Genomic DNA, 24,998 nt, shown 5'->3' with positions numbered 1-24,998 from the left:
GGATTAGAGAACAGCGATACAAACGTAGGGATCAACACCGACTCGCATATTTTCCTTTGTACAGGTCGGGTCGGGTAGCCTTGTGGTTAAGCGTTCGCTCGTCACGCCGAAGACCCAGGTTCGATTCCCGACATGGGTACAGTGTGTAAAGTTCATTTCTGGTGTCCCCCGTGATATTGCTGGAATATTGCTAAAAGCGGCGTAAAATCATACTCACTCACTCCTTAGTACAGTTTGTAGTTCGAACTAGGGGGCCGGTCATTTATTATAGGGGGTGGATGGGTGGGGGTCAGAGGGTATCAAGGGTGGTCACCAAAATATGGTAGGGTAATTATTTTCATTACATAAGTGAAAAAAACAAACTCTGAAACCCTTCTAATAAATGACCGGTCCTTAAAATAAACCCAATAACATGTCGAATAAGAAAATAAATCCACGATTTGGGTTCATTTGTAATAAGACATGACGCGTTTGAGTTTTACAACTCGAAATTACATGGGCCTATAAATAACTGCTGCCTGGGAATCCCGCAATGTAAAAACAAAAGGCACATTGCCAGTACACTGCCAACTACACCTGCGACCATGGCCACGTTTCTTTTGGCCACGACGGCGTAGAGCGTTGGCCAAACTCCGTGTGCGTGCGTCACTTTCAAATGTGATCGAAAATGCTTGAAAAGAACTTGTACACCATCTGCTTGAAATAGCATAAAATAGCGTACGGGTTGTCCTGGTAATGTTTCAAGCGTTGGGTGTCGTTCATTGTTGTATGTCCTTGTCTTATGATTAATAACGCATACAATTCTAGATCAACCTCAGTTCTTACGCAACATGCGTTGTAAATAATTGCATATGAATATGTTAAGAACGAATATCTAATGAAAATATAGAAACCATACAAAAAACAAATTAATACGTTTAACTGACGAGCAAAAGAAACTTCACCAAAATCCAATACATTCGATCACTTTTGAATGTGTAAATCTATATATCCCAACAAGAATAGCGCTGGTGGTAACGCGGATGTATAACTAGGAATATTAGATGTGATGATTTTAGTTGAAGTGCTCGTGGCTGTTGAAGTGGTTTTGACGTGGTTTTGAAAGTAGAAGTACAGTGTTGGTAGATGTGGTAGTAGAGTTGGTAGTGGTATTAGTGGCGGTATTTGAGATGGTAGTGGTATATGTGGCTGTATTTGAATTGGTAGTGGTAGTAGAGGTCGTAGTGGTATTAGTGGCGGTATTTGAATTGGTAGTGGTAAAGGAAGTGGTAGTGGTATATGTGGCGATATTTGAGATGGTAGTGGTAGTAGAGGTGGTAGTGGAATATATGGCGGTATTATGAGATGGTAGTGGTATTTGAGATGGTAGTGGTATATGTGGCGGTATTTGAGATGGTGGTGGTAGTAGAGGTGGTAGTGGTTTATATGGCGGTAATTTAAGATGGTAGTGGTAGTAGAGGTGGTAGTGGTATATATGGCGGTATTTGAGATGGCAGTGGTATATGTGGCGGTATTTGAATTGGTTGTGGTAGTATAGTTTATAGTGGTATATATGGCGGTATAGGAGATGGTAGCGGTAGTAGAGGTTGTAGTGGTATATGTGGCGGTATTTGAATTGGTTGTGGTAGTAGAGTTGGTAGTGGTGTATGTGGCGGTATTTGAGATGGTAGTGGTAGTAGAGGTTGTAGTGGTATATGTGGCGGTATTTGAATTGGTTGTGGTAGTAGAGTTGGTAGTGGTGTATGTGGCGGTATTTGAGATGGTAGCGGTAGTAGAGGTTGTAGTGGTATATATGGCGGTATTTGAGATGGTAGCGGTAGTAGAGGTTGTAGTGGTATATGTGGCGGTATTTGAATTGGTTGTGGTAGTAGAGTTGGTAGTGGTGTATGTGGCGGTATTTGAGATGGTGGTGGTAGTAGAGGTGGCAGTGGTTTATATGGCGGTAATTTAAGATGGTAGTGGTAGTAGAGGTGGTAGTGGTATATATGGCGGTATTTGAGATGGTAGTGGTATATGTGGCGGTATTTGAATTGGTTGTGGTAGTAGAGGTTGTAGTGGTATATGTGGCGATATTTGAGATGGTAGCGGTAGTAGAGGTGGAAGTGGTATATATGGCGGTATTTTAATTGGTAGTGGATTAGAGGTGGGAGTGGTATTAGTGGCGGTATTTGAATTGGTAGTGGTAGTAGAGGTGGTAGTGGTAATAGTGGCGGTATTTGAATTGGTTGTGGTAGTAGAGGTTGTAGTGGTATATATGGCTATATTTGAGATGGTAGTGGTAGTAGAGTTGGTAGTGGTATTAGTGGCGGTATTTGAGATGGTAGTGGTAGTAGCGTTGGTAGTGATATTAGTGGCGGTATTTGAATTGGTAGTGGTAGTAGAGTTGGTAGTGGTATATGTGGCGGTATTTGAATTGGTAGTGGTAGTAGAGGTGGTAGTGGTATTAGTGGCGGTATTTGAGATGGTAGTGGTAGTAGAGTCGGTAGTGGTATATATGGCGGTATTTGAGATGGTAGTGGTAGTAGCGTTGGTAGTGATATTAGTGGCGGTATTTGAGATGGCAGTGGTATATGTGGCGGTATTTGAATTGGTTGTGGTAGTATAGTTTATAGTGGTATATATGGCGGTATAGGAGATGGTAGCGGTAGTAGAGGTTGTAGTGGTATATGTGGCGGTATTTGAATTGGTTGTGGTAGTAGAGTTGGTAGTGGTGTATGTGGCGGTATTTGAGATGGTAGCGGTAGTAGAGGTTGTAGTGGTATATATGGCGGTATTTGAGATGGTAGTGGTAGTAGAGGTTGTAGTGGTATATATGGCGGTATTTGAATTGGTTGTGGTGTATGTGGCGGTATTTGAGATGGTAGCGGTAGTAGAGGTTGTAGTGGTATATATGGCGGTATTTGAGATGGTAGCGGTAGTAGAGGTTGTAGTGGTATATATGGCGGTATTTGAGATGGTAGCGGTAGTAGAGGTTGTAGTGGTATATATGGCGGTATTTGAATTGGTTGTGGTAGTAGAGTTGGTAGTGGTATATATGGCGATATAGGAGATGGTAGCGGTAGTAGAGGTGGTAGTGGTATATGTGGCGGTATTTTAGATGGTAGTGGTAGTAGCGTTGGTAGTGATATTAGTGGCGGTATTTGAGATGGTAGTGGTAGTAGAGGTTGTATAGTGGTATATATGGCGGTATTTGAATTGGTTGTGGTAGTAGAGTTGGTAGTGGTATATATGGCGGTATAGGAGATAGTAGAGTTGGTAGTGGTATATGTGGCGGTATTTGAGATGGTAGTGGTAGTAGCGTTGGTAGTGATATTAGTGGCGGTATTTGAGATGGTAGTGGTATATGTGGCGGTATTTGAATTGGTTGTGGTAGTAGAGTTGGTAGTGGTATATATGGCGGTATTTGAGATGGTTGTGGTAGTAGAGGTTGTAGTGATAGTAGTGGCGGTATTGGTATTGGTAGTGGTAGTAGAGGTTGTAGTGGTATATATGGCGGTATTTGAGATGGTGGTGGTAGTAGAGTTGGTAGTGGTATATGTGGCGGTATTTGAGATAGTAGTGGTAGTAGAGGTGGTAGTGGTATATGTGGCGGTATTTGAGATGGTAGCGGTAGTAGAGGTGGTAGTGGTATATGTGGCGGTATTTGAGATGGTGGTGGTAGTAGAGGTTGTAGTGGTATATATGGCGGTATTTGAGATGGTAGTGGTGTATGTGGCGGTATTTGAGATGGTAGTGGTAGTAGAGGTTGTAGTGGTATATATGGCGGTATTTGAGATAGTAGTGGTAGTAGAGGTGGTAGTGGTATATATGGCGGTATTTGAGATGGTAGTGGTGTATGTGGCGGTATTTGAGATGGTAGTGGTAGTAGAGGTGGTAGTGGTATGTATGGCGGTATTTGAGATGGTAGTGGTAGTAGTGTTGGTAGTGGTATATATGGCGGTATTTGAGATGGTAGTGGTAGTAGAGTTGGTAGTGGTATATGTGGCGGTATTTGAAATGGTAGTGGTAGTAGTGTTGGTAGTGGTATATGTGGCGATATTTGAGATGGTAGCGGTAGTAGAGGTGGTAGTGGTATATATGGCGGTATTTGAGATGGTAGCGGTAGTAGAGGTGGTAGTTGTATATATGGCGGTATTATGACATGGTAGCGGTAGTAGAGGTGGTATTAGATATCGTACAGTAGTACAGGTGGGTGTAGTATTTGCTAGAGTCGCGAGCTGTATACTCGCATATATATGTAAGCAGAGACCATCTCTGATGTAAGTGACAAAACGGCGTCACGCCAAGCCCACACAAATCTAACCCAGAAGCTAGACACGGACTGTCAACGTAATAAGAATATTAAGGGAAAAAAATAACATCCACGAACCAGATTCAAAATCAGGACTTTTCCCTAAACTATGCATTCCCGAAAACGTATCAGTTAAAGGAGAATAAGTGACGTCGTATTTTTCTCAACAATGAAACACTGACACGTATTATGGCTTCATCTGACCAATCAGCATTGAGAATAGTTCTAAAATTTTACAATGTGCAAATACCGGACAGTTATCACATACGATCATTCTACCTTTGTGGCTAATATTCAGTAACATTACAGCTATATCTTAACGATAGTCAGGACCAGACTAACCTGTGGTGTCTATTATGAATATCAACTAAGTCACAGAGCCTGACAAACAGATTCACCAAGGTCATCGTTTACGCCAAGGACACAGGAACCGATTCTACCTCAGTAGATCTATACATGTTCCGGTGAAAAGAAGTAGAAGAAACAAATCTAGTGTTCTTGTCTCTATGTTTGGTAAACCATTTTTCTGCCGTTATGAGACTGCACAAGAAGTAGCGTGTTGCAAGCATGGACCTGAACAGCATCTCCGGCACCAACAACTTCATCCGCATTAGGACATCCGACGATGGACTACAGCTACTATAATGCACCATAAGATGAGGCTCGTGGCTAAGATTGATTTAAAAACGTAACACCGACTTGTTTAAACCTAGAGTGACATGTGATAAGATTAATACATGCATATATAGATCATTTTAAATCCTTAAAATGACGTTTCCAAAAGAAATACAAGGCAGTAGATGCGCCCGTAAAATATACGATGTACTACGTGTCTATACATTCCGAAACTATCTTCCCGAGACAAACGTGTCTACTATCCACTATCAAAGCGCCTGGAAACTAAGCTTTGATATAGTTTGTTTGTTTAAATGCTGGTTAACGCCGCACTCAGCAATAGTCCAGCTATATGGAAATAATCAAGTCTGGACCAGATAATCCAGTGATTGACATCATGAGCATCGATCCACGCAAATGGGATACGATGACATCCATCAGCGAGCCTGACCACCCGATCCCGTTAGTTGCCTCTTACGGCATGGGTGTTGAAGGCCTATCCTACCCCGGATCTTCACGGGTGCTTTGATCATTAGAATATAGTGGTCACTCGACTAGATCGATGACCAAACGTCCGACCATTTACCGATACTTCTGTTTCTGCTTTTAAAAGATTATGGAAACGATGTTATCGCTTTTATTTTATGTACATTCAAAAATATCCCAAACCATGTTTTCCCCATCGCTGTGATGATAATTGTCTTTCTCGCACTAGAAACCCCGAATATAAATACTTGAACTACTGAACTAATACTTTGGAGGCTTGAACTATTGAACTAATACTATGGACACTTGAACTATAGAACTAATATGGCGAGAACATTAGTGACTGCTCATAATGTCACTGCCCGTTAGTTATCGTCTGCTCGGCGGAGTTGCCGACGCGAGACGGACATTGTGGCGGGAACAGTTCGCCAGGTGAGTTGTCCTCGGTCTGTCAACTATCACGTGAACATACATCAACCTCGACCCGGGCAGTGACCTTGGGAACAGACGATATACACTGGGTGAGTAAACATCTTTTTACGAACTTAATTAACATGTTTGTAGGTCTGACATTCACCATAAAACTAATAATAATAACAAACAAACTCGCAGACGAGGACGAAGGGCGAGAAGGAATGCAACAGAAAATTCTCGCTTCGATTTAGCTAAAAATAATAACAAACTCGCAGATGATACCGAGTTTGTTCGTTACTACTTCTTCTTCTTCTTCTTCTTCTTATTATTATTATTAGCATCATCGTGGTATCTTTTCGGAGGCATTTACAACCGTTCGCTCCCTACACCCTCGTTATAAATTATATCGGGATAACACACAGATCAATAATTACACTGACCAGGCTTCTCTGAAATACAGTAGGTCATTCAGATCCATATATTTGACCTCCGTCTCCCAGATGTGACGGTCAGCTATAGATGCCGCCCCAAGGTCAGCTACTTGGGTCAATCAGCGGTCACCGAGCCATCGATACAATCCATAGGCTATTCGTGAGTACTAAGGCCGTAACTTTGGTATGCACTAGCTGACCATTACGCCAACATTATCACATTTATTCACAGTCCCTGAGCCATACTATTTTCCATTCTGCCCAGCCCTTACTCCATGACTATGTAATGTGACCCTAAATGAAGCAAGTCTTTTCTCCAGCTCACTGGGAATCATTTTATAATGAAATTAAATATTTTCAGAGACTAAGCTTTACTTAAGAAATAAAGTTTGCTCTACCCCAATGTGCAGTGTTCTACAGTATAGTTTTGACCTGAATTGTTATAGTTAAAAGCACGAGTACGCTTGCGTCCGAGTGCTCCCATTGATGTTTTAATAGTTTAGGGAAATGCTATACATTATTACACTTGACCCGTGAAAATCCGGGTTAGAATAGGTCTTCAGAAACCCATGCTTGTCGTAAAAGGCGACTATGCTTCAGCTTGTCGTAAGAGGCGACTAACCGGATCGGGTGGTCAGGCTCGCTGACTTGGTTTATGCATGTCATCGTATCCCAATTGCATGGATCGATGCTCGTGACATCAATCACTGGTTTGTCTGGTCCAGACTCGCTTGTTTCCAGACCGCTGTCATATAGCAGGAATATTGCTGAGTGCGGCGTTAAACAACACACAAACAAACATGAACATTATTACACTACACATTATAGCCTCTTCCATCTAACTGCCTGCATCCTACTATCGTTAAGAGAAAAAGTATACGTTTAAATATAATAAAACACCACTAAAATGGGTAGTTTATGGTTAGATATATAAGTCTCATTGTATTATCTGTCCAGTGTGTGCCTATGCATAATCCCATGCAGTAATAAGTATGATTTAAATTTAAGCTTTTTTATTAATCTGCTTCCGTTTAATCACGTGACTCAAAGCATTCCACTAGTGCATTGTGGGGGCCGTGCATCACTTGTAAAGATAGCCGATGTTCAGTGTCGCTGGTTACTGTGAGTTGAGGTGTTTTCTGGCGTGAAAGCTTGTTTCCACCACTAATGTTAGCAGACTGCAGCAACTGCAAGGAATGGAATAGTTTGCTTACCGGTTGCGCTACAGTCATGACACCGCAACCGACGTGATTCGACGTCCTGGGGCGTGATATGGCGTCGCCGTGGAACAAACATGGCGTCGTCGTTGGACGAACATGGCGACAGTGGTCTATTTGCTTTACTGCAGTATGATGTTAAATGTTATACACTGAGAGGAGTATATGTGGTAATGAAGTTATGTGTATATCAAATCTCTGGTTATTCCTAGGGCACCAACGCCCGCCTCGGACATATAGAGATTACTACACGAGTGTCTGTCAGATACCACCTATCTTACGAGTTGTTTCAAAACGTATCTAACGAGCGAAAGCGAGTTGTAAGATCAATTGTATCTGATAGGCACGAGTGCAGTAATCTGTTTCTTACACACCCAAAAATCGCACCTTTTTAGTATCGAATCGATGCATTTTGTCTGTTCTTATGATCGCAGTGGAGCATTAATACAAAACAGTGACATCATCCGACGTACTGCTTACTATGCATCAATAATGTGACCCTACACCTAAACCTAAAAAAACGTTTCCGCCATCTGTGGATTATAAAGGCGATGACGACAATGCAAAGTAGATAGATCAAAGAACCAGCATGGTGACGAGTTAAAAACATTCACCTCAAAGAAATTGCTAAATATGTACAACAATGTTTACTACAGTGTGACATCACTGCTGGTGACCGACTTTTACAAAATGGCGTGTTCACTGACAACAGGGATTTTCAAAGGAGGATTTTGATTTTCGTTGATTGAGGGGTGGTATATACATGAATGTGTCATGTCAGTAATCAGAAACAATCATACAATCTGCGAACTGTTATTTGTTTTTTTATGTTTTCCAATGTAACCAAGAGAATTTGTCAGAAATAAGTACCGTCGTCGTTGTGCGTGACTTTGCATCAGCCATGGCGTCACACAGGACGGAAAATTTTACGATTTCTTTTGAAATCATTGTAATGTATTTGTTTTTAATTCCAAAATTCGTGCTACGATACTCTTTCCACGAATATTCTCAAACGTCAGCCAATGTATACAACAATTAGACGAATTGATCTCTCAAAATAGGAGAGTGTAAAATCTGAATTTTGCTTTGTTTACATTTCAACAAGTACAATTTTCCGAGCACAGTGTTCGTTTCCACACCTAACAAAGTTGGCGGGGGATAAAGAAACGGGCTCCGCCGTCCGTCACGTTTCGTTTCCGGAGCATAACTCAGAAACCGTTCAATATTTTTTCATGAAACTTTGCAGGTCTGTCAAGTACATATGAAACTGGTGCCTTTTGCTATTTAGAAATTTAGAAATTTTTATTTTTTACGTTTCCATGGCAACAAGATGGACTTAGGTTCCAAACTCTTCTTTTTTTTACAGTTTCCATGACAAGTTCCACCCCGGTTAGGGTTTGTTTAGATTTAATTATGTCATAAATTCAGCAATAGGGGGATATAGCCACGTTAGTGGCAAACTCTTGTTTATTTTTTATTTCGCTTGATTTCATCTAGACAAAGACCATTTGTCTACCTGTATGATTCTACTCTGTATGAGGAATTCAGGGATGTATGTGTCGCAGCTGAGTTTGAAATGTACGTGATCTAATAGGCGTTTCATAACCGGCATACATGAAACGTGATTTTGTGAACACTATCAAATATGGCGGAAAGTGCACATCGGCGTTCGTGTTTTCAAAAACACTCCGGCGCAGTGGAACAATTATATGCTGGCACTCTCCTACCCAGAGTTCCATGCGATCAGAGGCCAGCGCCATTCGTCACATCCACCACAGACCATTTAAGATATTGCATATGTTTTTCATTTGTTTCATTTTTGACAATTTAATTTTGGTACATTTAAATTTAACAACTGTAGATTTTTCAATGATTTTCTGTTTTATTAATCTGTGCACTGGATTCCCAATGATTTAAGGTTATGTGTGAAGTTGATTAACTTTTGAATTTGGCTATTTTGTGTTGGTCAAATTACGTCATGAATAACAGGAACAGTTTTGATTATGACCCATAAATGACAGTACCCAATTTTGGACAGTCATGGAAGATCAATGTTAACAGGGGAAGGGGGGGGGGGGGGGGGGGTGGTCTCGCAGGGTCAAGTTCAGACTTATAATTAAGATACACAGTTTCCCCCCATCTAACAATGATGGACCACTAATCCATCAGTGATCCATTAATGGCGGTTCACTTATCCCATAATAGTGACAGTGCACTATTCCGACGCTGTTCCCATCCTTACAGGTGATATTCTACATCCAACTAGGATGATTAACTCCTCCTACAATGGTGGTTCACGAAGCAGACACTCATGGCTCACGTTTCTCGCAAGGGGGATTTACAATCCCATCCGTGCAATAATTATTCTCAATCCCTACAACGTTAATGTGTAAATCCTCCAAGGGTGCTTGATATTCCTACAATCCCTACAGTGTTAAAATGCAATTCCTACAAAGATGCCAATCTCATTAAAATCAGATCTTAGTTCTCGCTACCGTTAAACAAAGATCTGAGGACATCCCATTAGGGGTCACTTCAGAACAACCTTTCATCCGACCAATCAGAGCGTCGCTTACCAGATCATGAAAGTGACAGTCGGAAAGTTTTTTCTAACCATGCAACCTCGAAAACGTTAACACGGGGTATTCCGAACGACAGTTACGGCCCGTATGACTGATTCCGTCAAAAGTATCGTCTTTCTCTCGCTTCCGTGGGAGAAACATTTGAACGGAGGCGGCGTTGCACTGTACATGGGAAGCACTGCCATACAATCGCAACCATATATTAGACATTCCGGAATGCGCACACTGTCATGCCAATTTCGGTCGATTGCAGGATTTACAAAGCATGTGCATCGCAAACTCGTTGTCAACAGATATTTTCAAAATCTTTTCATGTTTATAATCAAGGTGCTTCATTTCGGGATGTAAGACCCGTTTTATCACAGTATTGATATTGATTATCGATCAGATCGTCTTGACTTGGCGCCGCCATTTTGTTTGAAGCAAAGGCAAGTGATACGAGAGGTGGAATTTGATTGGTCCATAGGAGCGGCATAGAAGGAACATATTTCGTAATAGCCAGTGGTGGCGCTACGATCGAACCCAGGAATTCAAGCCTAGTTCGGCAAGGGTGGAAACTGGACTTTTAGCGTCAGTTAACTCCCTTTGCCTCGAGAAGATGAGTCTGTAATGGACGTCGCCATATTTGAAACGAGTGCCGTAAAGCTCGAGAAAGCTGCTTTCTAATTGGCTGATGTCGACGTCTTGCTAGTCGTTTCAGTGGGAGGTCAAGGTTTGCGAAAGGATGTTCTGACGTGATCCGTAATGGGATGTTTTCACATCTTTGTTAAGCGGCAGCGAGAACTTAGATCTGATTTTAATGAGATTGACAAAGATGCTTGATATTCCTACAAGCCCTACAACGTTGATGTGTCATTCCTACAATGATGCTTGACATTCCTACAGGCCTACAACGTTAATGTGTAATTCCTTCAAAGATGCTTGACATTCCTACAATCCCTACAATGTTGATGTGTCATTCCTACAGAGATGCTTGATTATCCTACAATGCCTACAACGTTAATGTGTAATTCCTTCAAAGATGCTTGACATTCCTACAATCCCTACAATGTTGATGTGTCATTCCTACAGAGATGCTTGATATTCCTACAATGCCTACAACGTTAATGTGTAATTCCTTCAAAGATGCTTGACATTCCTACAATCCCTACAATGTTGATGTGTCATTCCTACAGAGATGCTTGTTTATCCTACAATGCCTACAACGTTAATGTGTAATTCCTTCAAAGATGCTTGACATTCCTACAATCCCTACAATGTTGATGTGTAATTCCTACAAAGATGCGTGCAAACACTATTCACAATCCATACAATGTTTATGTGTAATTCTCCAAGGATACTTGATATACCTTCAATCCCTTCAGTCCATCCAAACTTTTGATAATATGTTCGAGAATTGAATATGAATGCTTGAATGCCAAAATATGAGTCATTGTAAATTACTCACAACAGGGTATTGTTGTGATATTAACCCTTAACTATTAGGTTCTTTACTGTCAGTGATTTATACTGTCCAGTGATTTACGACAAGCATAGTCGCCTTTTACGGCATAACGGTATGTGAGGTGAGATGAAATGGGGTTTAACGCCGCGTCCAAGATTTTTGCACCATATAGCGACGTGCATGTACGTATGTACTAGTCCAGACTGTTGCTGGTTTATAGTGCTAGCCCACTGAGAGACCATGCCGCAGTTTAACTTGAATACCCCACTCAGACACAGTATACTGACTCCGAGCCAACCAGTCCTTGTTTTAGCCCCTTATGCCGAGCGCCAGACAAGGTAACGTCTTTTAACGTCGTTTGATATGACACGACCGGGGATCGAACCCCGGACCTTCCGCACACCGGGCGGACGCTCTACCACTAGACCACGGAGGCGGTCGATAACGGTACGTGTGCATCAAACAGAGGCGCATATAGGTCAAGGACACAAATATAAGTGCAGTTGGACGGAAGCCCATGGGTGTGCTGCGTTCTGTCGGAGAGTCTATGCAAGTTATATATAAACACCCTGGTTACATAGAGACACGAACTGGCTTCACGTGTTACGTGATCAACAAGCTCTTATTGGGTACAGATTCCACAGGAGGCTTATTCCATGTGGTCTCAGATTGATTAAGGGGCTAGAAAATAGATAGAGTGATCAACAGGTTTAGGCTATTTGGTTAGTAATGCTGGTTACTGTATATATTTTCCTGGGATGAATAAAACGGCACCATATAAAGAGAAATATATAGAAGACGCCAACTGAAGCCAATTAAGCCATTCAATCTGACATGACAGTGTTTCAAGCGTGGATGATCTGTCAATAAAGCACAAGCCAAGCATCATTTACGCTCTTTAACTTTAATAATGTTTATAACAAGTCGATATCACGTCGGACACTGCTGTTCATCTTTACTGATGTGATAACCGTAATTCTTACCATCGAACGTGAGGTGACTTCGTTTAAGAGTTACGTGTATACATTGTTCCCCTACACTGATGGCCAGTCAGATAAGCCGACGTAAAATTGAATCGGTTGTGTGGCAGTTGATCATGTGTACAACGCACAGGTCACAAATCAGGTGAAGTAAGTAACATTAGTAGCGGAGAGAAGCTGTATGGGTGACCATGTTGTACCTCGCTTTACCTAGCAGTGAATGGCTACCCGGTAGGATTTGATGGTAATGTGATTGTTAACCTTATAGAGCCTTATAGGCAGCGTAGGTCGTATACTCCCCAGGGAGCTGAGAATGAAGTGAATATTGGTCCATTGATCGGGGTAATACTATGTTAATATGAGTTGGAAGTCAGGCGCTTAATACAAGGGTTATAATTTGTTTAGTGTCAGACAGCTTCAAACTTTCATAACGGTGAACCGCCGTCATGTAGCTGGAATATTGCTGAGTGTGGTGTTAAACAACAAACAAACAAACATAATCAACAACAAGGTGAAGGATGTTATTCAGGTAATTTTTTTTAAATTTTTCTCTAAAATAATACGTATAATTGTCGTTCTTGCCGATCATGTATAGATAAACTATTGATGACGCGTTCTCTATATCAGCAGGTGCACCTTCTCTAACTCCCAAGGACAGGAAGCATGACAAAGTTGGTTGTTCTCATCCTCGGGGCTGGTAACGCAGCCCATGTGACAGCAGGTCTCACAGCATCTCGCGAGAACACAGAAGCGAGAATACTTACCCTTTTTAAGGACGAGGCAGAGAGATGGACGAAGGTTATGGGGGACGAAGGCTTGACCATAAACCTGCATGAAAGTGTTGGGGATGTCACTGTAAAATCTAAACCAGCTCTCATAACCAAGAATCCAGCCGAAGCTATCGAGGGCGCTCACATGATTGTATTTTGTGTGCCAGCATTTACACATCAAGGGTATTTCGAAGCCATTGAACCATACATAAAACCAAACACAATACTTGTTGGTTTCCCTGGGCAACCTGGTTTTGAGTTCCAATGCTTAGACATCCTGAAGGACAAAGGTAGAAAATGTCCAATTCTTAACTTTGAATCCCTACCCTGGGCATGTCGGATAAATGAATTCGGAAAGAGCGCCACAGTTCTTGGTCTAAAAGTTCACCTTCAGGGTTCCATCCTTAAGGGAAACAGCAATCCAGATAAAGATCCTTGCGAGGTTCTTCAAGCTGTTATTGGCCCAGAGACCAAACTGGAAGTCGGCAAGCACTACCTAGCACCAATCCTGGACACAAAGTCGATAGTTCATCCACCAATAATGTACGCCAAATGGAGAGACTGGGACGGACGGCATTTGTCTGAGAAACCGCTTTTCTACCAAGGCTTAGATGAGACTCAGATTAAGTATCTAAGTGGCATCAGCGATGAGTGTGTTGCAGCAGCCCGTGCCATCACCGCCAAACGTCCAGACATAGACCTCTCGGGAGTAGTCCATCTTCAAGATTGCTACAGAGTGGACTACAAGGACACAATTGGTGACCCAACAAGCCTTTTCACGATCATGAAATCCAATGCTGCCTACGATGGTCTAGTCCATCCCATGGTTGATGAACCAGATGGTAAGTTCTCCCCAAACTTCAGATATCGCTATCTAGTGGAGGATGTCCCTGATGGCATAGTGGTAACCAAAGGCATTGCACTGATTGCTGGGGTACCAACTCCCTACCACGATGAGGTTCTGGCGTGGTGTCAGAAGAAGCTGGGTAAGGAGTACCTGGTGGGAACTGATCTGACTGGCAAGGATATAAAGGAGACCAGATGTCCTCAGAAGTAAGGATATAACACCATTGAAGATCTGCTCAGCATTAAGTAGGCATACAATACACGAATATAGAATAACCAGAGCCATGCTTATACATGTATTTCCGTTGACGTGGATCTAGGAACTTGAAGCGTCTTGTCCTCAAGTAGGTGATATTACCACATTTGAGGTTTGTTCGGTTTTTACCACCGTGGTATAGTTAGATTTATAACAACAGATTCAGATGCTGTCGCTCTGGCTTCTACTCATACGGCAGTATGATTGTCTCGGAGAGCAGTAAGGTGTTTCTTCAACTCCAATAACCACTATGAAGCTCGAGATTCACTACCTCAATTCCCTCTGTGAAGCCCAAGACGATATGAACTACCTCAATTCCCTCTGTGGATCCCAAGCCGACGTGAACATCTTCAGTTACGCCTGTGGAACCTAAAACGAGAAGAACTAGCTCGATGGCCCCTGTGAAACCCAGGCGAGATTTCCTAGCTCAATAGCCCCATGTGAAACGGGACGCAATTAGCTTCCTCGATTACCTCTGTCGATCTAAAACTACGATTGTTATCTCGCCTTTCATTGTGAAGCTAAGGCAGCAATAACATCTTGCTGATGATTTACCTTCTGTGTAACCACGAGGGTGGTCCAAACTTAAAGCCAAGCTCCTGTATAGTATAAGTTACAGCAGGATCACGAGGGGTACATGGGGTTTTTGCTCTACTGTCTAGAAGTACATTCCCCTTACACGCATGGGGCCACTCATATGTAACTCGTCCGCCACGCGTCTGTACCCGATAGACAGTGAGACAGATAGATACTATATTTTAGTCTTCGCTATACCCCATTACTACATTAAAATCACACCTTTGGGTTAAACTACAAAGGCCATTACTTATGTTTTTTTTGTTTGTTGTTTAACGCCGCACTCAGCAATATTCCAGCTATGTGGCGGCGGTCTGTAAATAATCGAGTCTGGACAAGACAATCCAGTGATTAATATCATGAGCATCGATCCACGCAATTGGGATACGATGACATGCATAAACCAAGTCAGCAAGCCTGACCACCCGATCCCATTAGTCGCCTCTTACGACAAGCATAGTCGCCTTTTACGGCAAGCATGGGTTGCTGAAGACCTATTCTACCCCGGATCTTCACGGTTGTTGGTATGTTGAGGCAATTATGGAACAAAACCAGAACAACGATCAGCTTTTCTTTTGAGTGAGTGAGTGAGTGAGTTGGGTTTAACGCCGCTTTTAACAGTATTCCAGTTACATGTATATCACGGCGTGTCAGCTTAATGTGGGAGGAAAGCCCTAAGTAATGCAGGTCTCAGACTTCGGTGAAACCCATCGATCCACGCAATTGGATCGATGACATGCAACAACCAAGTCAGCGAGCCTGACCGCCCGATCCTGTTAGTCGCCCCTTACGACAATTGGTAATATTCATTATATGAGATTTATTCTGCCTCTCAGAAATCAATGTACAGCCTGTCTTGCTCGTGGCGGGGTAAAATGGATTTATTCACCCGCTGAGAAATTTATTTTCCTCCAAGGCGGAATACAGAGTATTTTATCAAGATCACGTGGACCAATCAGATCTCATCATTCTGATATGACGGTATGATAACTATTTATCACACTTCGGCACGGTATAAATTGTTTATTCTTACGATATTTAATTTGTAGACACAAGACTCTCTTTTACGAAGGTGCCTTTATAAATAATGTTTTGTGTTACATCTATGTTAACAACAATCTAGTCAATACCAAGAGACGGTCCTTCTCGGTGACCTCCATGCATGTTCTAACCGCCATCAGATAACAATCTGGGTGCCGTTGTACAATGCAACCTTAGCGCTACGACTGTCGTAAGTCAATGTTAACTTAAAGGTATGGGAGTTACGATCACCTTAGCGCTAAGATCACTTTGTACAACAGCACCCTGCTCAATACTAAGAGAAGGCCCTTCCAGGTGACCTCCATGCTTGCTCTAACCGCCATCAGACAATAATCTGGTAAATACTAAGGGAGGTCAACCTGGTGACCTCCATGCACGCTCTAACCGCCATCAGACAACAATCTGGTCAATACTAAGAGAAGGTCAACCTGGTGACCTCCATGCACGCTCTATATACTGCCATTAGACAACAATCTGGTCAGTACTAAGAGAAGGTCAGTCCTGGTGACCTCTATGCATGCTCTAACCACCACAATGCATCATTCAAGTCGAAAATAGGACTCTTTGACATTTCGACATAAATGGGAGGTTGCTCCTTCTGATGCAGATGGAAGAACAAGGTTCCTGAAGACGTTGAGGCACGGCAAGCACAACGGAGCGCCTCAGCAGACTCTAGATCTAAACCTGACCCGTTCAGTCTTGTCATACCGACCCTGAAACAAAAATATCCAATACAGCCCAAGTAGTCTATAATGTTTGGCAAGTCTAGATTACTGCATTATCTGAAATTGAAGAAAACGTCTCTGGGCTCCTTTAATTAAACAAGTGCTTTTTTCTGTAAAGTATGTTCATGTTGGTTTAATGTTCGCCGATTCTTGCGTAAACAACGATCCTATCTGACGAGGTTCATAGATTCACATTTCTAAACCACAGACAGAAGGGTATTTATAAAGAAATGATTCCCTCAACGGCAATGTGCCTGATGCCATTCGCCTTGAATCTGGCCAAGAGTCTTCGATCAATCGAAGCACTTTCGTATCGTTATTAGAGATTTTACAATAAACTGGAATGCAGTATAAAGCCGCAGCCAGAATTTACAATACACGAGTCAACACGATTAACAATACACGAGTCAAAATAAATCAGGTACAACAGTGGTTGAGTATAGTTTAAGGCCGCTCATTGCAATATTCAAGCACCAGAAATGGGCTTCACATATGGTACCCATGTGGTGAATCGAACACGTCTTCAGCGCGACGAGCGAGCGCTTGACAGCATGAGCAACGACCCACGCCGCCAGATTGTCACACATTGTGACCACCCGATCCTCATGTGGTAGGGCCCGCCTCCGTGGTCTAGTGGTAGAGCGTCCGCCCGGAGAGCGGAAGGTCCGGGGTTCGATCCCCGACCGCGTCATACCTAAAGATGTTTAAAGATGGTACTTGTTGTTACCCTGTCTGGCGCTCGGCATTGAGGGCCTGGTCGACTCGGAGTCAGTATACTGTGTCTGAGTGGGGTATTCATGTTAAACTGCGGCATGGTATCTCAGTGAGCTAGCACTATAAATCGGCATCAGTCCGGACTAGTACAAGCAGCCACACAAACACACACACGTACATGCACGTCGCTATATAAGTGCAATAATCTTGGACGCGACGTTGAACCCCATTTCACCTCACCTCACCTCATTGTGGTAGGCTCTTACAACAAACATGGCTGATGACGAAACACCCTGCATGAGTGGGTGAATGGATGTTTAGTCATCTGTAATATGCCCGGTTCCACCTACACCAGGGCGATATACATGCAAAGTACAATTATGTTTGGATCATACAAATAAAAGCGACGTAACCCCTTCCATATTCATATGAAATCTTTGCTAAAAGCAGATTCTACTCCGAGCATATCATGAACATGTGTCCACGAATCACCATCAAACAGTGATGAGGCCAGGCAACTGCCCTCGAAAGGGTGAGCGCATCCAGCTCCACCGTTGGCATCCCGCCACAAACCAGTGGTCGACACTGTAGCACCGATCTACGTCACCATGGAGATGCCAGCTTTACCTTACTTGACTAACGGAGAGCGGAAGGTCCGATGTTCGATCCCCGGCCGCGTCATACCAAAAGACGTTAAAAGAGTGTAAGTGTTGTTGAACTACCTGTGGCTCGGCATTTAGGGGCTAAAACAAGGACTGGTCGGCTTGGAGTCTGAGATGTCTGAGATGGGTATTCATGTTAAACTACTGCATGGTATCTCAGTGGGCTAGCACTATAAATCGGCTTCAATCCGGACTATTACAAGAATGAGCGCACGCACGCACGTCGCTATATAAGTGCAACAACCATTGCTGCCATCGGAACAATTAGTGTTTTGGTGTATAGACAAGGTTTCTCACAGCCATCGGAGTTCGTGATTCGAGTGTCAAAAGAACTGCAACATTAGAGCCTTAAATCTTAAAAGATGAGGGGGCACGGGCGGCCCAGTCGTCTAAGGCGCCGCGATTCGCTGTGCAGAGTTGCGTCCCTTAGGCACGTAAGAAACCTATGTTTTTAGGTTCGAATCCCGGTTCGCCCCGATTATGTTTCTAGGTTTGTCAGCACCATACCCGTGCTCGTGGGTTTCACCTAAGCGGTAAACATCTGATACCTGCATCATTTCGGGATTTCCTCCCACATTAAGCTGACAAGCCGTGATATGACTGGAATAATGTTAAAAGCGGAGTTAAACCAGACTCACTCACTCACTCACTTAACAGATGAACTCTCGAAGTGATGTTTTAGTGATGCATAAACATATCTATGGGTGAGTGAGTTAAACTTTAACGTCGTATCGGCATTTTTTCAGCCGAACAAGCTAATTATGTTGCCGGAATCGTGCATCCTGCTTCCAGCAGCGATTCCTGATGATTTTGGAAATGGTTTTTCAGCTTGTATTTATTCAAACCACTGGATAATAAATCACTGTCAGAAAAGATACTAATATTCAAGGGAAAATATCACCTCTTTACCCTGAGTTATTGTGAGTTATCTAAAATTACTCTTATTTTGGCATTCAAGCATTCGTATTCAAATTTGGCACATATTTTTAACAGTTTGGGTGGAATGTAGGCATTGAAGGGATAGCAAGCATCTTTGTAGGAATTACACATCAACATTGTAGGGATTGTAGGAATATCATGCACCTTTGTAGGAATTACACATCAACATTGTAGGGATTGTCGGAATATCATGTACCTTTGAAGGAATTACACATCAACATTATAGGAATGTCAAGCATCTTTGTAGGAAATACACATCAACATTGTAGGGATTGTAGGAATATCATGTACCTTTGAAGGAATTACACATCAACATTGTAGGAATGTCAAGCATCTGTGTAGGAAATACACATCAACATTGTAGGGATTGTCGGAATAGCATGCACCTTTGTAGGAATTACACATCAACATTGTAGGGATTGCAGGAATATCATGCACCTTTGTAGGAATTACACATCAACATTGTAGGGATTGTAGGAATATCATGCACCTTTGTAGGAATTACACATCAACATTGTAGGGATTGTCGGAATATCATACACCTTTGTAGGAATTACACATCAACATTGTAGGGATTGCAGGAATATCATACACCTTTGAAGGAATTACACATCAACATTGCAGGGATTGCAGGAATATCATACACCTTTGAAGGAATTACACATCAACATTGTAGGGATTGTCGGAATATCATACACCTTTGAAGGAATTACACATCAACATTGTAGGGATTGTAGGGATATCATGCACCTTTGTAGGAATTACACATCAAAATTGCAGGGATTTTAGGAATATCATGCACCTTTGTAGGAATTACACATCAACATTGTAGGGATTGTCGGAATATCATACACCTTTGTAGGAATTACAAATCAACATTGTAGGGATTGTAGGAATATCATGTACATTTTAAGGAATTACACATCAACATTGCAGGGATTGCAGGAATATCATGTACCTTTGAAGGAATTACACATCAACATTGCAGGGATTGTCGGAATATCATGCACCTTTGTAGGAATTACACATCAACATTGTAGGGATTGTAGGAATATCATGTACATTTGAAGGAATTACACATCAACATTGCAGGGATTGTAGGAATATCATGTACCTTTGAAGGAATTACACATCAACATTGTAGGGATTGCAGGAATATCATGTACCTTTGAAGGAATTACAAATCAACATTGTAGGGATTGTAGGAATATCATGTACATTTGAAGGAATTACACATCAACATTGCAGGGATTGTAGGAATATCATGTACCTTTGAAGGAATTACACATCAACATTGCAGGGATTGTAGGAATATCATGTACCTTTGAAGGAATTACACATCAACATTGCAGGGATTGTCGGAATATCATGTACCTTTGTAGGAATTACACATCAACATTGCAGGGATTGTAGGAATATCATGTACCTTTGAAGGAATTACAAATCAACATTGCAGGGATTGTAGGAATATCATGTACCTTTGAAGGAATTACACATCAACATTGCAGGGATTGCAGGAATATCATGTACCTTTGAAGGAATTACAAATCAACATTGTAGGGATTGTAGGAATATCATGTACCTTTGAAGGAATTACAAATCAACATTGTAGGAATTGTAGGAATATCATGTACCTTTGAAGGAATTACAAATCAACATTGTAGGAATTGTAGGAATATCATTTACCTTTGAAGGAATTACAAATCAACATTGTAGGGATTGTAGGAATATCATGTACCTTTGAAGGAATTACACATCAACATTGTAGGGATTGTAGGAATATCATGTACCTTTGAAGGAATTACAAATCAACATTGTAGGGATTGTAGGAATATCATGTACCTTTGAAAGAATTACAAATCAACATAGCAGGGATTGTAGGAATATCATGTACCTTTGAAGGAATTACACATCAACATTGTAGGGATTGTAGGAATATCATGTACCTTTGAAGGAATTACACATCAACATTGTAGGGATTGTAGGAATATCATGTACCTTTGAAGGAATTACACATCAACATTGCAGGGATTGCAGGAATATCATGCACCTTTGAAGGAATTACACATCAACATTGTAGGGATTGTAGGAATATCATGTACCTTTGAAGGAATTACACATCAACATTGCAGGGATTGTCGGAATATCATGTACCTTTGAAGGAATTACACATCAACATTGCAGGGATTTTAGGAATATCATGCACCTTTGTAGGAATTACACATCAACATTGTAGGGATTGTAGGAATATCATTCACCTTCGCTTTGTAGGAATTTGGGGTATTCATGTTGAACTGCGGTATGGTATCTGAGTGGGACTATAAAATCGGCATTTACACACACACACACACACACACACACACACACACACACACACACACACACACACACACACACACACACACACACACACGCGAGCAAGCCTGCCTGACCTACCGGCAGGACCCGCCACTCATACAATTTTCATTAAAAAAGTGTTTGTTGCCTGACGCAGAGCTCCTGCCATGAGACGGCGGCCTGCATAGAAACCAGACAATTAGTCTGTCACACAGACCCTGAAACAAATATATCCAAGACAGCCCATGAAAGTCGATAATATTTAGCACATCTAGATTACTGCAGTATCAGAAAATAAAGTGGGTCTCTTTTATTATATTTCATAACTATTTTAAAGTCAAAAGAACCAACCCGCTGTCGAATCAATGGAACTAGACTTGGTTAAGTTTGATCTAGGCTTTTAGTAAAAGAAATATCATTCTCTATATACATTCCACTAGTCTGTCTTACAGACCCTGATACAGCCCATGCAAATCTATAATGTTTGGCAAGTCTAGATTACTGCAATATCAGAGTCTCTAGGCTCCTCTTTATTATATTTTAAGATAATGTAAAAACTGTTTTAATCTGTAAAATAAGTTCATTTCAGAGACTAGATGTTAGTCTACCAGACAATCAGACTGACGGGTGTTTTTTTTCAGCGGCGTGACATCAAAGCGACAACTCTTTCCCCAATCATCTCAGCCTCAACATTACTAACAGAGGAGGTGTGTTACCAAATTGAAAACCGTCCAGACAACCAAGGGTTCAAGAAAACCAATAAGCCTTGGTGCCCCTCGTTGGGACACACATGACGTACTGGGACCAAATTGATTGTTTTTCAAAGGGTTTGAAGCGCATGCTGGAAACTACTGCATGCTACATCACAGTAACCACGACACAAGGACGCTAACACCGGGGAACAGATTTTTAGAAGTGAGTGAGTGAGTGAGTTGGGTTTCACCCCGCTTTTAACATTATTCCAGTTATATCACGGCGTGTCAGCTTAATGTGGGAGGAAAGCCCGAAGTGATGCAGTTCTAAGACGTTTACCACTTCGGTGAAACCCACGAGCACTGGTATGGTGCTGACAAACCTAGAAACATAATTGGGGAGAACCGGGATTCGAACCCACAATCATAGGTTTCTGGCGTGCCCAAGGGATGCAACTATGCACAGCGAATCGCGGCGCCTTAGACGAATGGGCCACCCGTTCCCCCAGAACTTTAGAATGCTGCTGAATCAGCGTTATCTGGGTCATGGACTTCGATGATAAGTATCTGTATCACGCTGAGATGAAAGTACGTGATTTCTGCATACACGAAGTGGAAAGTTTGATATGAAAAATCACAATGTTATAATATATCATACTGCCCGCTACATAGTATATAAATTTGAGTAAGATAATGTACACAATTCTATAGTTTTTGCTTTCAAAACCCGCAGCTGATAGAACAGAAGTCTTAGTTTGTTATGTCTTTATGAAACATCATATACATCGACCGAAGTTGGGCGCCAGCTCACGAGTCCTTGGACAAAAATAAGAAAAAAATCATTGATATAAATTTATTTTTTTTATTGAACCTAATTTCCTTTACAAAAATAAATTCGATGAACTTATAACATATCTAAAACAAATTTTGTATTATAAACAACACTGAATAATTAGTTGGTATGAAATCAAACAATACAATTGATAAAAGCTATCATATAAGAATGAATACCCGGGTTCGATTCCCGACATGGGTACAATGTGTGAAGCCCATTTCTGGTGTCCCCCGCCGTGATATTACTGGAATATTGCTAAAAGCGGCGTCAAACCATACTCACTCACTATAATTTCTGTACGTCATCGTTTGTCTTCTTTTCAACATTTTAAAAATAGTAGTGGCTAAAATAGATTGTAAACATATTCCATTCATATGTAAAAAAGGGGGCTATTTGACTTGTGCTATAATTAAGAGCGAATGACGTAAATCTTTATGGAATCTGCATTGGTTAAAGAAACAACGCTCATCATGGTTCTTGGCCAAAAGTCAGAGGCACTCGAATCTGACTCTCCACTCTGTTGTGTTTAATACATTCACTTATAGTCATCAGTCATAAAGAGCTGAAATATAAAAACAACTCATTAAACTCAATAACGTCAACATTTTAAATTTCTTTATTTGTTGTTTAACGCCGCATTCAGCAATATTCCAGCTTGAGGTCGGCGGTTTGTAAATAATCTATCTGGTCTAGAAAATCCATTGATTGACATCTTGAACAACGATCTACGCAATTCGGATACGATGACATGCATCACCCAAGTCAGCGAGCCTGACCACCCGATGAAGTCAGTCGTCTCTTACGACAATCATGGGTTCCCTGAAGACCCATTCCTACCCGGATCTTGGGGGGACCAACATATTAGAACCTCCCCTGTGTGATTAGACAAACATCTAGTCTAGAAATGAACATATTTTACCGATAAAACGCTGTTAAATTATAGTTATGACATATAATAAAAAGGAGCCCTGAGACTCTCTCCATTTTCAGATACTGCAGTAATCTAAACTTGCAAAATAGTATAGACTTGCATGGGCTGTATTTGATATATTTGTTTAAGGGTCTGTATGACTATTGTGTGATCTTCCCGATAGAAGAACTAGTCTGTTGGTCGACTAGTGGTAATATCTTTTCTGACTGGTTGTTTTTTAGGGCATCGTTGAATCGTTGCTCAACCACTTATTTGCAGGAGACCCGTGAAGATTCCGGGGTAGAACAGGTCATCTGCAACCCTTGCTTGCCGTAAAAGGTGACTATGCTTGTCGTAAAAGGCAACTAACGGTATCGGGTGGCCAGGCTCGCTGACTTGGTTGATGCACGTCATCGATCCCAATTGCGTGGATCGATGCTCATGATATCGATCACTAGATTGTCTGGTCCAGACTCGATTATTTACAGACCGCCGTCACATAGCTGGAATATTGCTGAGTGCGGCGTTAAACAACAAACCAACAACAACAATTTGCAGGATGTTATGTTGTATCAGAAACGTCCGGTTCTGCGGCATACAACACATTCATTCGCTCTTTGATAATTAGCAAACGAAGCAAACATTGATGCTTCACTTAACTTGAAACAACAAAGAAAACACTCAGTTTAATTGCTCAAGAAGTGATACAGTTGGACATACAGGTGATGATGCCTAGTGAAACTGTGACAATATTTTATAAACTATATAAACAGATAGATAAGAGTGAGTGAGTGAGTTGGGTTTAACGCCGCTTCTAACATTATTCCAGTCATATCACGGCGTGTCAGCTTAATGTGGGAGGAAAGCCCTAAGTGATGCAGGTACCAGACGTTTACCACTTCGGTGAAACCCACGAGCACTGGTATGGTGCTGACAAACCTAGAAACATAATTGGGGCGAACCGGGATTCGAACCCACAATCATAGGTTTCTGGCGTGCCCAAGGGACGCAACACTGCACAGTGAATCGCGGCGTCTTAGACGACTGGGCCACCCGTGCCCCAAGATACATAAGAAGTGAGGATAACAATACAAAGTACCTAGTATACAAATTATTATGTTTTGACCTTGGAGTATCTATAATAAGTATTTCAAATTTATTTGAAGTTATACACAGATTATTTCTTTGTTGCCTGGTTCATTATTTGAAATAAAATAGATTAAAAATGTCGTTGA

At 41.7% G+C, this 24,998-nt stretch overlaps 1 protein-coding gene across 1 annotated transcript; it reads left to right on the top strand.

Annotated features, from left to right (window-relative positions):
- Positions 1-13,123: 13,123 nt before the first annotated feature.
- On the top strand, positions 13,124-14,287 carry LOC139480457 (opine dehydrogenase-like). The gene has a single exon (XM_071263534.1). The coding sequence runs from the start codon at positions 13,124-13,126 to the stop codon at positions 14,285-14,287; it is 1,164 nt and encodes a 387-aa protein (XP_071119635.1).
- Positions 14,288-24,998: the final 10,711 nt, after the last annotated feature.

Source organism: Haliotis cracherodii, unplaced genomic scaffold (assembly GCF_022045235.1).
Source record: "Haliotis cracherodii isolate W230 unplaced genomic scaffold, xgHalCrac1.p SCAF_4, whole genome shotgun sequence".
NCBI lineage: Eukaryota > Metazoa > Mollusca > Gastropoda > Lepetellida > Haliotidae > Haliotis > Haliotis cracherodii.
This window is presented reverse-complemented; position numbering and strand designations above follow the sequence as displayed.